The following is a 15,263-nucleotide window of genomic DNA, read 5'->3' on the forward strand; positions in this document are numbered from 1 at the left end:
AATCTGACAAGCTATTGTGGTGATGGCGTTTCCATTTCCAAGTGGAGCTTCAGATATATCCGAAAACCTGATAGAGTAACTGGACCGGGATCTGGCTAAGTACAGGTGGTTTAGCATCCAGTGCAACGAGTCTGGACAGCAGCAGTACATCTTAGTTGATGATGTTTATCAGGATGATGTTTGATGATTTCACCAGAAAAGAAGAAGTCCTCACACTTCTGTCCCTAAAGACAACAACGAGGGGAATTAACATCCACAACACGCTGAAGAGGTTCTTCGTGGATAAAAAAGGTACCGTTAGAAAAGCTGGTATCGGGCACAACAGACAGGATTCGCGCCATGACGGGCCGGCATGCAGGCTTCATAGCGCAATGTAAAAGGACTTCCCAAAGTCTCTACATAACCACTGCATCATTCACCACCAGGTGTTATGTGCAAAAGTAACCGGCTTTGACGTGTGATGACTCCTGTCGTAAATTTCATAGATGGCATCCGCTCTCAAGCCAAACAGCACAGGATCTTCAAGATGCTATTAGAGGAGCTGTCGGCTAAGAATGACCTGTTGCTCCACAGTGATTCGATGGCTCAGCAGGGGACAAATTTTGTAGCATTGTTTTGTCACTTTTGGGCAAAGTCAAAGAGTTTCTGCAATCAAAGGGGAAGACGCCTCGCTGCTCAAGGACATTACTGGAAAACTGAGCCATTTGAACTGTGAGCTGCAAGGCTGTCGCCGACATGATAAGTGCTGTCAACACATTGATGAACATTTTCTCTGTGCATTTACAGAGAAAAAATGTGCTGCACTTTCCCTCCATACAGTCAGTGTTGAATGACAATGCTTCGGCATCTGGGGCTTTAGACGAAGCTGTAGAAAAGTGCTCTCAAGTCATAAACCTACTGGTGCAAGACTTTGAGAACTGGTTTGGTGACTTTGATCAACTTGAGCCACGTGTGTCCTTTGTTTCAAATCCTTTCTTGCATGACTTGTATTGCAGGAATCCTGAATCCACCGGAATCCTGCTGGTGATTTTGGAGAATCCTGTTTGTTTTGAGAATTCTGCCTTTTTTGGGGAATAAATGTACTTTTTGGAAAACGCACCCAAAATTATGACTTTAATACGATAATTGCCATTGATATCATAATACCGATACAATACTAGAATTCGATACCATAAATACGATACTGGTATATTTATCTATAACAGTAATAAATAAAACATCTATGTTTTATTTATTACTGGTTCCCTTTTTGACCAGCTTGTTTCTGCCCAGCTTTTTGAACACTTGACAAATGGCATTAATATTAGTATTAGCATACAGCAAGTTATTAATGAAAACTACATTGTGCTATCATAGCATTGATTATACACAGCCCTGTAGGTCTAGTGTCCGGATGACGACATAGTTATTTCCATAAGTATGAGCAACTGTAGATAATACTCCATACTACTAATAATGATCATAATAATTTTACAGATGTGTGTTTGAGGGGAAAAAACTTAAACCTATCATATGGGTACATTAAAGATTGACACATAATTAAAAGGTAATTTCTCCCCTTTATTGAAAAATGCACTTATTTATAACCTTGAACTAATTAGTTCAAGATCCACCCTCAGGCTCCACCAGCATGTCACCATTTTGCATCCATTGTGTTTCATTTGGTACACTTGTGTGCTTTCTGACCTCATGATCATAAATGCTTGTAGTCAAACTCGGCTAATGCTACTCATGGCTGTATATGGGTGAGCTTGGTGTTTTTCATGTTTATAATTATATTTGCTTACCTGTTGTTCGTTAAACTCTTTAAAAAGTTTGGGCTGTCTGCTTGAAAGGTGCTCGGCCATGTTTGACGTGTTACCTCCCTTTGTCTGTGTTGCTTTAAAGCACGTTTTACAGACGGGTCTATCTGTGTCAGTGGGCCTTTCCTCACAGTCTGCACTGTTTCCGAAGTAATAAGCGTTTTTAATTTTTTTTTCGACAAGAGGAGCTCCTGAGCTCCGGCCATGTCTCCCCCGGTCTCTGGCTGTAAAGGCTGATTTATACTCTGGTTTTACGCAGAGACGCAAGACACGCATGGCCACCCTTGCGTGGTCAAATCGGCCATTTTACGTGTTTGCGTGCGTCACCCCAAATTTCTGACTATCCGTCAAAGCAATGCAAGCCTGCAAGGCTGTGATTGGTCCGCTAACCACATCCTTTCTGAGTCTCGCATTTCCGGTTTCATAGCATAAGACAGCTGTTTTTAAAAGCCATAGCAGAAAAACAAACAATGGATCCCGTTAAAGAATGTTCGTTGCGCCGTATGGAAAACGAACAGGAACTATAAACCAAAACTAGTCCATCAATCTGACTGCGTGGCCAGCCGCAGTTGTAAGAGCATAATTCGCCCTTAAGTGCTGCTTCTGCTGCTGCTCTGCTCCATGGTGTGAGTCGGAGCCTTAAGCCCTGCACCCTCTGAGCTCTGTTTCCATGCACTCTCTGCATGCAGCATGAGAGAGAGAGAGAGAGAGAGAGAAAGAGAGAGAGAGAGAGAGAAAGAGAGAGAGAGAGAAGAGAAGAGCAGAGCAGAGCAGTTGCAAAGAAGCACAATTTTGAGAAAGTACCAATACTTAAAATATGCAAAATCGTATCGTTTTTGGTATACCGTGCACTCGCGCTCCCTTCTGGCAAGCAGATCTGTTCACAGTTCACTAAATATAAATCCTCACCCCCTCAAAAAAAAAAAAACTCATCGAATCTACACGATTCACGGAGGTCACCTATTTTGGTTTCAGTGAATTTTGTCAAAAGGTGAGGGATTTTCATGTCTGTTCTACGCCCCAGCCATGATCCCTTTTCCTAGTGCAGAATGGTCAGAAGACATTGAAGGTCTCTCTAGACATGCTAAAGTCCATCCTTTTGTCTTGTTCTCCATTCATGTAGAGCCTGAGGACTGGCACATGACAGTTCAGCCTGGTATAGTGGGTGCAATGGCATCCAACGCTGCAGGTTCAAAGCAGTTTGAACTCTAACACACCACTAATTCATCTCACCATGGCTTTGTTAGCAACTTTTGAATCAGTGAGCCATAGAGGTGAGATTGATTAACCCTCCTGTTACGTTCGTTTCTTAGGTACAGCAATGATGTTCGCGGGACAATGTGACTCGGTGCATGTTGAATCATTCAAAAGTTGTCCAAAACCAAGAAATCCTGATAAATATAGTTTGTACCTCAGCATCAACACCATTTCTAAGAATTCACTCAGTTTTTAGTGGAATGGAGTCATTCACCCCTCCATAGATCATAGTTCAATTAGTAAAACTCACTTATTTTCATGAAAAAAAGTTGAAACAATTTGTTTTGATACATTGGAAAAAACCTAACATAACATTTATTTTTTCCCCAAAACATTTTTTTTACCATGTGGTGATAGATAAATATAGCCTCTACTTTCACTGCCCGAACATCGTCTCTGCAATACAAGGGCGTAGGTTTGCATATGATGTATAGGGATAGTCACCACCAAAGTTTGCACAATATACTGTCACTACCCGGGCCGAACAACTATGACAAAAAAAGGTACACAATGAGCAGTTTAACAGAAAGGCGGATTCATTAACTTTCACCAACACCAACCCAACAGGTGCCTCAGGGCAGAGAGATTGAGAGGACAAACCTGAGTGTCTTTTACCTCAAAGCCACTAATGAGCGCAGGTGTCCCCACTCTCCTAACGACCCTGTCTGCCATGCACACCTGCGGACAACAGCAGCTTGGGTCGTCACAATATTTGCAAACTCCCTTGTATTGTTATCTGTATAGAAATGGATTCGTCACTCTTCTATAATACTATGTTCGGCGCCCAGAAGAGATAAAAATCCATTTTCGCGTTTTCCAATGCGCCCTCGAGACAGTGAGACAAGATGCTTTCATTTAATTGGCTGACTTAGTGAGTCAGAAACACGACGTGAATCGTGACTTGCACAATGAGAGCTGGCAGTAGTTTGACATGGAAAGCTACTAAAATACGGCAAGAATTAATAAAGCCTTACATTACTATTTCGTTTGGTCTCCGCATCGATATTGTTGACTGTTTTGTGCTTTGTGGATCGGAAAATGCCAACCCAATAAAAAGGGATATCCAAAGTTTTTTCACCGACGGGGTAAGTAGCTATCAAGCTATCAAGAAGCCCCGAGGCCTGTCTCCCGAAGGTGGATTTCGGACCCCGGAAAAGAGACGTGTGCAGCGCGACTCCGTCTACAAATACAGAGCAAACAACTAAACTAACCATGGTTAGTTTTGATGTTTGATCCGTGAATGTAGACGGCGTCGCGCTGCAAAATGTGACTCCATAACAATTCTATATTCAACGTAAAAGGGGTGTGTGATTACATACCATGCCTACGTTTTTCATGGTGTAATGCCACTAATTTCAATAAGTCATCCACAAAAAACACGCACATTATCACTTATTGCAACTATTCAAGCTTAACGTGTGAGTTTCAGCAACTTAGCATAGTCAGTTGCTGAAACTTACTATGGCACTAACTCTACCAACTCCTCTCGGTGACGTTCAAAGTGTCATTAACCCGCGTATGAATATGGCCAGTTGCGCAACATTTGTATTGTCCGCGCTTTCGTCAATTGCAACTGAAAACGCAATAAATTACTTTATTTGCGCTTCAATTGGCTGTCCAAATCTGCCAAAAGATCAGAAATCCTGTCTGCAGCTGTGTTTCTTTTGAGGCTGATATTTGCAAAAGCGAGGCACTTTTCAGGGCACACAATCTCCACAGCCTTCAGCATGGATGTTTTCACAAGTTCCCCCTCACTAAATGGCCATAATGAACTGCTGTTTCTTCAACAATTCATATACCTTCTCTTTTTTCTGTTGTCCTTGAAAGTTGTTGTATTTGTCGGCATGAAGAGTCTCATAGTGGCGAACGTGATATTCTTTCAGCACTGAAACATGCTGTGATCAAACACACTGCTTTCCCATCCACTGCCGTGAATAAATAAGAGGATGATTGTACTGCTCTCCTTGTGTGTGTGTGTGTGTGTACACACAAGGAGACAAGGAGGAGGTATACAAAATCCTGCGTTTTTTGTATTTCTTTATTTTTTATGAATTCTTTATTGTTACATTTTTTTGCACTCTGAATTTGCAAAAGGTTGGAAATTTATGCTTTAAAATAAAAAAAAATTATCCGATTAATCTAAAAAAATAATCGACCGATTAATTGATTATTAAAATAATCGTTAGTTGCAGCCCTAATTACGTCACTTATATCTCTCCAAAAAAATACATTTGCAAAAACGTTTTTTGAGGAAAGACCACATTTACATAGTCAATGGGTCCTCCTGTCTTGCTTTGCAATGCCATTGGATTGTAAATGTGTATAAAGATCTGGCCGTAAGGCTATGCACTCTCTCTAACTGCAAACCTTCCTGGAAGCGCATCTCTTTGTTTCATTCAACTGGATATATCAACATAGAAGTAAGTTAATTTCATGAATATTTTTGTTGGCGATTGTTAGAATATGTAGTTCATGTAAATACTAAGTATTTCTGGAATTAATGCATCACATTAGATTTTCAGCTTGTTATGTCACTGTTGTCATTTTACAACGTTAGGTGAAAATGGTAGCTAAAATAGCATGTGCACCTTGCACACTACATGGAGACGTTCCAGTTCTCGAACGTTCAGAGAAATACTGTATTTGATGATTCACACTTTACATATGGGTTATTTGTTGTAGTTCTAAGTTTAGACCAGATTTGAATCATTCTAAATGGGCTAGGGTAACCTTAACTCTGTTATTTCTATGTTCGCAGTGAGATATAGCTAACTTTTTTTATCTGGACTTTTGTTTGTTTGCCCAAATATCTCCGAGTTACACAAGTGGAAATGTTTTGGAACATGGGGGTTGCATGTATGGTCCATTGTTCAGGGAAAGGTGTAAATGTTCTGCAATGGGGCGATGTAAGAGTTGTGGGTGGGTTGTATTTTTCTTTTGTAAATGTAGGTAGAGAGCACATTAGGCTAGCCAGACAGTATTGTCTGCTATTAGTGGAATGTATTGCCTGAATAGGATTCATTTGCATTGGAATTAGTTAGACTTGACCACCAACCGGTGTGTGCAGGAACATGGTTGCACATTTACCGGTGAATACAACAAGAGGACGCTGCAGACATTGCGTGGAAGGATATTCCAATACGCTCTGCAGTAAGTGCAATCTCCGTCTCTGCTTTTCACAGGAAAGGAACTGCTTTGGGCCTACCATCGCAAGTAAACAATGGACACTGATTTTTTTGAAGTTTTCATAATGTTTTGTATTTGTATTATGATTCATAAAAATATGATTGTTGGGTGATTAATAAAATGTGCTGTTATAGTGCTATGTAAGCAATACACACTCCAAATAAACCAGTAGTTGTTTTGTGCAGTTTGAGAGCAAATTTGGAAATTCTGCTACGAACTAGGCCCATCGTTGCAATACTACGTTTCCCTAAAAACTTATGAAAACATATAAAACAAACAGAATAGCACAATGAGCAAGATGCATTTGAATTACACATTACAGATTGAACTTTATGTAGCTCTTACGCTTCTGTAGCAGTCAAACTTATAGCATAGCGACAACTGGCGACAGATACAAATTAATCTTACTTATATACTTAAGAAGAAGATGTTACTAAAATACTATTCTGTAGTGTGTGCTTAAACAAATACTTACAGAGTATACTTTCGAAGGCGTAAACACATGATGGATGGCAGTGGATGATTTTCAGAGACCATCTCCTTAAAACAATCACATGTTGCTAACTTCCTGTCCCTGTTCATAGTGCATGTCAAAATAAAAGCACATTAACAACACAACCAAAAGGCCCCTGGGGGCAGAACAATGATACTTTTTCAAGGAACAGTCTGCATTCTGCGTCCACTTGTCTCTCACTCTGGATTAGCTGTAGCCTACTTGCTCAGCCCTGGTATAAAAAGTTTGCCTGCTTAACAGTATTGCAATTGCGCCATCCAGTGGTCACATTTAGAACAGCAGTTTCGTTCATTGAAAAATTGCATCTTATTATTATGCTATATTACGTGCCGGATTAAACCCGTTCGTGGGCCTTATCCGGCCTGTGGATGTCTGACACCCCTGCACCAGCCTGACAGGCATGACTGAGGTAGGATGGGGATGTTTTTTTCTGTAACTGTATTAAAATTGTCTGCCTTAAATGTATGCAAGGTGACTTCTGGGGACTGGGATACATCAGCCCTAACGTCTGGCTTTAGTCTGCAACTAAAAATAGAAGAGAGAGAGAGAAAAGAAACCCTAAACATGTTCATCATCATTGTTGTCTTGTTCCGTCTAAAATCTAGACCTATTGACACCTTTCAAAGAAGAAACATCAGGAACACCCATCTTATTAAACCAAGGGTCTATTCCATTAAGTGATTCTATCACTTAATGTTGGTACTTGATTCAAAAGACTTTAAAATCTGATCCCTGTGCAGCTACTTTGACTTCTCGTTTGTGTTTGACTATTCTGAAAGTTCGAGGTTGAAAAATACAGGTGAGTGTGCGCGAGTGTGTGGTTGGCCAATGGCGACGCCGATTGACTGCACTTATGAGAGTCATTACACCTGTGAGTGCTGTATTACTACCAGTCTTACAAAGTGCAGCATCACTCACACACACAAACACTCACACACTGTTCAGAGCGTGCAACTGCTCTGCTCGCAGTGTTTTTTTTGCATAACCAGCATTTGTTCCTTGGATCCTTTTTTATCTGGCTATTGTAGATGACTGACTAAACCAACTTGGGTCAAATTCCTGAAAAGGGACAGTTGGGGTTGTCCTTTTACCTCGCAGTGAGGAAACCGAACCAGTCACGCACTAACACACACACAAAAGAACCCAAAAAGGCAGACAGACAAGTCCAGTATTCTGCTTAGTAAAAGTCATTATTACTCTGGTGGCTCTGCAGACTGAGCTGGACCGAGCAGCTTCCGTTCCACGTTGGAAATACTGTAAGGTTGATATTGTAAGGTAAAACGGCAATGAGAATTTTGTGCAGACTTCCATCTACAGTAACCAACCGACTGGAGAAGTTATTCATTTGACCTCACTTCCAAACATCCAAACTGCATCCTCTTTTGAAATATAAACTTTTGTGACATTGTCAATAAACGTATACATAACTTAGGTTTGGTGGGCGAAACAGAGCGAGGTGATTGGTATTTGTGAAACTTTGCGTTTTCTTCTCAACAGAAAAACTCAGTTGGTAATAGGAGTCAATGGGAAAGATTAGTGCAATTCCTGCAGCCGTGTCTCTGTCCAGGCAGCCATTTCCTCTTTACTTTGTGGCCAAAAGTGTGTGGACACTCATACATCAGGGCTCCTCGGTTGTACTCTAGGAAGTCTTAATGTCCACGGCAGCGTTCCTTGAGTGTAAACACAACATTGCATTTCACCAAATAACGACAGATGCAGCTCCAATTTTATTCACATTTATTTTTCGCTTTTAGTGTGCTCACAGAAAATTAGAACACCTTAAGCAGATGAGTTTTAATAGCAATTTTTTTTTTTGTAGTTTTTTTTTGTAAGCAAAGTTACATTCCATCTCTAAGTCAAACTGGTCAAAGCTTCTCCAGTATTTACACAAGGAAAAGAGAGAGAGAGAGAGAGAGAGAGAGAGAGAGAGAGAGAGAGAGAGAGAGAGAGAGAGAGAGAGAGAGAGAGACAAGATGCTACACAAACATTTGCATCTGATAGATTCCTTAAATTGTTTTGTCGAAGACCACTGAAAAAGCATCGCCTGCTGTAATCAAAAAAACATACCACAGTATATAAACAGTTAACCATTCCACTTATCACAGCTTGGTTTTGACTTCAAAATTGCTTAAGAAGGTCACCCGGGATGACTTATTGTTTGTGTGTGTGTGTTGTTATCTTACAAAAATGAGCAGGGTGGAAAATGAGCTGCAAACTTCATGTGCTTCTTGATCAAGAATTTTTTTTTCTTCATTTTGTACAATAATCACAGTTAAAAACACCCTGCCTATACATACTTACATTTTTTTATTTTATTAAGGTCATAAAACCAACAGTAAACAATAAAGTCTATACAACTTGTATTTCTACTGAATCACTGACTGGTACAGCTAATGAGAAGTGAAAAAGCTCCTATGCGTTTATATGACTTCCTAAAAAAAAACAAAAAACTGGGATTTTCTTTTTGTATTATCGTAAAAAAAAAAGACTTAGTGTTGCAAAAATCGTACAGGCGTGTATCGATGTTGGTCTCATAGTTTTACTTTTTCATAGACTACTCTTTTCTCAATAGTCTGTAGCACAGCCAGCCCCCCTCCCCCAACTGGCTTCCCTTCCCTTTCATTTACAGCTCCCCCCTTCCTCTCCTTCATACCATGGGCATGTCCATACCATTTTTGTTTACATTTTGTATAAAAAAAAAAAATTTAAAAAAGAAAGGAAAATGTAATACTGATGAAAAAAATATATATGGCAGAATGTGGATGTATTTAATCTGTTGTACGTATTGAAGCCACCCACCTCCATACAGCCCGTTGGAATGGAAGTAACAAGGGGCAGAGATGGGTTTTGTGTAAAAGGGGGGAGGGGAGGTTATGGAAACCAAAAATAAAGAAAAGCTTTAAAATATCCCTGGTTGTTGACAAGTTCTTCAAAGCCAGGACCTGGCGTCACTCCAACATACAAAACAGGGAAATGTTCTTTGATTATCTTTCTTTTTTTCCTTTAAAATTTCACCCCTCTTTCCCCTTGCGAAACTTATTCGGCGGCCTCTGCGGCCGGGGCCTCCGCGGCTGACACCGCCTCCTGCGAGGCCGGCGCGGCCTCCTCTGTCTTGGGCGCCTCCTCGGCCGGCTTCTCCTCGTTCTTCGGCTCCTCCGCCTTTGGCTCCTCGGCGGGTGCGGCCTCCTTGGCCTCCTCGGTGGGCTTCTCCGCCGCCGGCGCCGGCTTGGCCTCTACCTCCTCCTTGGCGGGCTCCGCGGCAGGTGCGGCCTCTCCTTCGGCGGGTTTGGCCTCCTCGCTGGCAGCCGCCGCCGCCGCCGCCTCCTCCGTGCCTTCGGCCTTGGCCTCCTCTGTGGATGCATCAGCAGCGGCCGCCTCCTCGCCCTCCGCTCCATCCCCCGTCTCCTTTTTGGTCTTCTTGAAGGAGAAGCCGCTGAGCTTGAACGACTTCTTGAAGGAGAAGCGCTTCTTCTTCTTCTTGGGGGTCTCGCTGCTGGCGGACGGGGCGGCGGCGGCGCCGTCCTCCTCCGCCTTTGCCGCCTCTCCCTCGGCGGGAGCGGGGGACGCCGCCTCTACCTTCTCCCCATCCGCAGCCTCCTTCTCTGCGGGGGCATCCTCCGCCTTGATGGCCTCCTCCTTGGGGCTCTCCTCGGCGGCGGTGCCGTTGGCCTGCACCTCCTCCTTGCCGTTCTCGGCTGCCGCCGGAGAGGCGTCCCCGTTCACTTTAACATGTCCGTTTTCCTAAAGAGAGGAAACAGTGGCTGTTAGTGGCGTGCATAGATCTGGCATGGGTTTCTACAGCCAGGCAGTTCCACTGGTGGACACCAGGGGCAGCAGACACCATCAAACTGGCACTGACAAAAGCAGACACACTGCATCCTGGACCTGGGTTCTACTTTCAAGAGACTTTATATTGAAATATTGAGGAAAACAGTCGTGGAGTAGACTTCAAACATAATGTAGATCCTCTTTATTTATTTATTTATTTGTATGTTTGCCCTGGATTTCGTCCTCATCCTGAGCGAGCTGGTCGCGGTGGTCGTTCCCGACAGCGCAGACCCAAAGCAAAGCAGCTGCTCATTAAAACAGCAGACGCTCATTAGTCCAGCAGATCAGGGAGAGTGAAGTTCAGGTACATTTCTTACAAAATGTCTAATATGTAAACGAGGTTCTGGATTTTGTATTTGCCAAACTCCTTTAAAAAAGAAGAAGAGGAAAACAAAGTGGACTAAAAGCAGCTTCTCTCTCTCTCTCTCTCTCTCTCTCTCTCTCTCTCTCTCTCTCTCTCTCTCTCTCTCTCTCTCTCTCTCTCTCTCTCTCTCTCTCTCTCTCTCTCTCTCTTCCCTCCCCCCACCCCACCCCGGTGTGCACCACTGGCTCCCAGTCTCCCTTTCTGCGCGACAGCAGGCTGCCATCTCCACTTTCCAGCCGAGCATCTGTAACAAAAGGAGCTCACACAAACCCCTTTTTGTTGTTGTTGCCGTCGCGTATCTCCTCATAAGTGTTACCGAGAGGCGACTTGTCATTTTTTTAAATTTATGTTCGAGCACATTGGCCAACAAACCATCCAAACACTGCCATTCGGATGCAACGAATTAAACAACAAGAGTCAACAAAAAATTGGCTGCTTCTTTAAAAATAAACTCATGTTTTGTCAAATATCGGCCCAACGCACCGTATCCCATGAAACATTAAAGTATCAAATGCTCCATCTGTTGGTTTTGTGTCTTCTTTTTCTTAAACAAGCTTTTCAATTTAGTTTAAACTCCAGCCGCGGATCTTCATTCAACATATCCACGATTACGCACGGATTTGCGCCCCGAGAGCGCAGCCCGACCAGATACTCTCTCTCTCTCTCTTTCTCCCCCCACCACCCACCGCCCCGGTGGATGCGATGGAAGCTGGACGATAAAATATCATTTACCTGTCCGTTGGTCTTGGTGGGTGAAGCAGCAGCAGCCTCTCCGGGCTTTACAGCCGAGATTTCAGCCTTTCCAGCTGTCCTGGACAATTGCGCTCCCATGCTTTTAGCTCCAACAAAGAAACTCAACCGATCCCCACACACACACACAAAAAAAGCGAACAAAGACCCCACAAGCCTCTTTGTTGAAACGCAAAGCTCTTCGCTGCTGTCTCCTCTCTCTCTCTCTCTCTGCACAAAGAGGAAAAAAAAGTTGACTTAGAGAAACGCAAAAGCAAAGTCCAGTTGAGAAGTGACTGAGGGGTTTTTCAGAAGAGCAGGAAAAAGCTGACAGGTTGGGGACAAGTAATAAAATCCCAGCTCGGTGGCCGTGTCGCTGCAGACAGGCTGCAAAATGGAGAAATTTCCCTTGTTGCTATTAAGATGCGGAGTCCAACGCCCAAGTGAAGAGATGAATGGGCGCTCTGAGCGATGACGGCACCGCACTCGGATTCAGCCAATCACGGCCGCCGCTGTGGAGCGTGGGCGGGGTTTGGGGGAAAGGGAGTGAACAATAGATTGTAAGCGCTGCGTTCATGGTACGTTGGTATAATGCATTTCATAAAAACAAACAAAAACGAATTGGTAAATTGTTTTTATATCTGAAATGGCCCCTTGCCGAACCACGTGATCATTTGTTTTGCTTTTGAATGGCAAACAGTCAACCATAAAACTACCATCAATATAGAAGTTTTAAATGTGTGTTTTTCACAAAGTTTCTTATTTCACATTGTTTTTGCACTATTAAGTTATGCGATGATAACTCAAGGTCCACCTACTAGTTTTCTGGAGCTAATACGTGAAAGCTTTTGTTTTTAATAAAACATATGCGCCACATTCAGGGGCTGAGAGATGGAAATACTTTACCTCAACTAATTTCTTTTTAAGTGGAATAGTTGATCTTTTTTAGTTGTTTTCTTATGCAAACTTAATTTTTTCAGACAAAACCTTGTGAAAATGTGAACACTTAATAAATGTGGTGTAAAAAGTACACCAGAGGTGAGTTTTGGATCAGGTCTTACGTTTTTGGACCCAATTCCGAAAATTGACTGTGAAAATCTCAACACAACCTTAACATAATGAAACAAAGGTGACCTCATGGAAGTTAGATCAGACTTGAGGATAATTTGACCAGATCTGGAAGGCAGTTGACCTGATTGGACCCATCGGGATGCATCGCATGATCAGGGCTGTTGGCAAGTTAAGACCCAAGCCAAAAGACTGGGATCCTGCCCGGTCCTCATCTCAGGGGACCCCAAGGGATCATTGATTAACCATACGTTGAATCATTTTGCAGTCATTTGGCAGCTGAAAAATCACAATGATCCCTATTCCTAGTCGGTACTTGTGTGTACAATTATATTTATTGTGCTTTGAATGCAGCACCAATGCACTCGCCACATTTCAGAGTAGACTTAAGACTTTCCTCTTTGATAGTGCTTATAGTTAGATCTGGCTCAGGCCCTGGTTCAGGCTTTAGATATGCTGCTATGGGTCGTGACTGCTGGGAGAAATCTTAGGATACGCTGAGCTCCTCGCTTTTCTTCTCTCTCTACTTCTGAATGAATTAAATTCCCATCAACACACATTAAAACTTGACTTCTTCCCCAGAGTTTTTGTGCTTTCTTGCCTCACAGGTTTACATGGATTGTGGTTTTATTATGGACCCTGGTCCTGCCTGACACCCACTGTGGCTGTCACTATTATAATAGATGCATTGCTATTAGTACTGCCAACACCATTACTGCTTTTACTATCATTATTATGATACTACATCTACTGCTGTTATTAGTAGGAGTCATAACTTTTTCATCATGCCTTCTACTCTCATTATATGTACGTTATTTGCAATGAATGTGTTGTAACTCTGCTATGATGGTGATGCTCCACACATTACAGCTATTGCACTTTTGTTGCTTTCCCTAGCCTCTTTCTTTCTTGGGGTTGGAGGGGGGGGGTCCTTCACTAATGTAAGGGTTACAGGACAGAGGATGTCGTATGCATACAGATTGTTGGTTGCGAGAGCTCAAACAGGTGACATTTGCAATGCAAATCCACCACACAAGCACAGGGAGGGTCAACTGTCTTTGCAGCACAAATTTAGGCAGGCTGGTTTCAGTTGCTGCTGCTTTTTAAATGTTATCAGGCGCAATGCAAAACAACACCATGGGCACCACATTCACCCGAGATGCAAATTTGTTTTAGTTTTTATCATGCCGAGTTCAGGCTCCGCTACATTTTAGCCCTGATTTTCCTGCTCCCCGACAAAAAGCCCGAGGTCAGACGCAAGTCGGCATTGGATCGGCGCTCGCCAATCAAGAACTGCACGGAAACTGCTCAAGAAACATTCCAGATGTCTAGCATGCGAGCTACGGGGTTGAGGGAAAACCATGGGGATGGGTAGCGATGGGAACATTTGCAACATGGACTAAAGCCTCCTGGGGGCGATTGAGATGTTTTGGCTTCATTTTCATTTCCTGAACGTTGTGGCTGCAGTCCCGAGTAGAAGAATAATATACTGTATACTACTCAATGCTTTGAAATTAAGTTAAGAAAAACCTTATTTTAAGTCTTATTTTGGCGTAAAGAGATGTTGGCACTAACAAGTCCAAAAAAACAACATATCCGCTTTCATGCTTCATCTTTCGAAAGAGTTAACTGAATATCTTTGGCTATTGGACTGTTGGTCAGACAGAACAAACAACATGACCATCACTATGAGCTCTGTTAATTTATGAAGGGTGATTTTCACTATTTTCTGACAATTCTCCTTGTCCATGGTCCGATTTGGCCAGATGGTCCCTAGTGAATGATAATAAATCTGCTGATTATATTCCTGATTAATATGTTTTTTTTGTTTATATGATGTCTTAAGACGGTAAAATCTGTTCAACAGTTTCTCAGAGCTTGACGGGACATCTTTAAATTGCTGTTGCCAAACATGAAGATGGTCAATTATTCACCACTTAAGACAGAAAACAGCAAATCTTCACAATTAAGCCAAAAAATAGCATGCAGAAAAACTACGATGGCCAGCACAAAACCACGAATGGCCTTACAGATATTCTAAAAGATAATTGTGTTACTACTGTGTTCTTTTATGCTAAATCTATTTTTGTAAAATTAACTTTAATTCCAGATTGTGTTTTGTGTGCCGGGTGTTGCTTTTACAAAGACGGACTACAGAATTGAATTGAAAATGTCAAACCGTACTTAATTAGCTTCTTCACGATGCTCTATTGGTTATTTATGCTCTGTTTGGGGATGTAACTCCAGCTGGTAAAAATGACCCCTGAGGGCAGAAAGCCAACTTTAGTGGACATTGGTTACAAAATTGTAACTTGACTAACATAATGACAGTCTTTATTAACAACATTAACCTCTGGAGGCAAAAACAACAAACGGCGACAGCCAAAAACAAATTACTTTGGCTAAAAGAAGACTTGATATATTGGAGTGCTGCAGGAAAAAAAATCTTAAAACTGGGAAATGACTCTGAATATTTGCACTTCCCTTTTATACACCAATACTGTGGCAATGACTT

At 42.3% G+C, this 15,263-nt stretch overlaps 1 protein-coding gene across 1 annotated transcript; it reads right to left on the reverse strand.

Annotated features, from left to right (window-relative positions):
- Positions 1-9,215: 9,215 nt before the first annotated feature.
- Positions 9,216-12,132, reverse strand: marcksa (myristoylated alanine-rich protein kinase C substrate a). The gene is made up of 2 exons (XM_068577260.1): positions 11,684-12,132; positions 9,216-10,500 (listed from the first exon to the last, which is right to left on the reverse strand). Exons 1-2 carry the CDS (start codon positions 11,780-11,782, stop codon positions 9,796-9,798), a joined length of 804 nt encoding a protein of 267 aa, XP_068433361.1. The 5' UTR covers positions 11,783-12,132; the 3' UTR covers positions 9,216-9,795.
- Between the last annotated feature and the right edge of the window lie 3,131 nt (positions 12,133-15,263).

This window comes from Clinocottus analis, unplaced genomic scaffold, assembly GCF_023055335.1.
Source record: "Clinocottus analis isolate CAN_PGR_092001 unplaced genomic scaffold, fCliAna1.0.p SCAF_15, whole genome shotgun sequence".
In the NCBI taxonomy this organism is placed as follows: Eukaryota; Metazoa; Chordata; class Actinopteri; order Perciformes; family Cottidae; genus Clinocottus; species Clinocottus analis.

Coding starts and splice junctions, on each gene's coding strand:
- marcksa (XM_068577260.1), bottom strand. CDS start 11,782: ATGGGAGCGCAATTGTCCAGGACAGCTGGAAAGGCTGAAATCTCGGCT. Junction 10,501..11,683: donor CCACCAAGACCAACGGACAG/GTAAATGATATT, acceptor TCCTCTCTTTAG/GAAAACGGACATGTTAAAGT.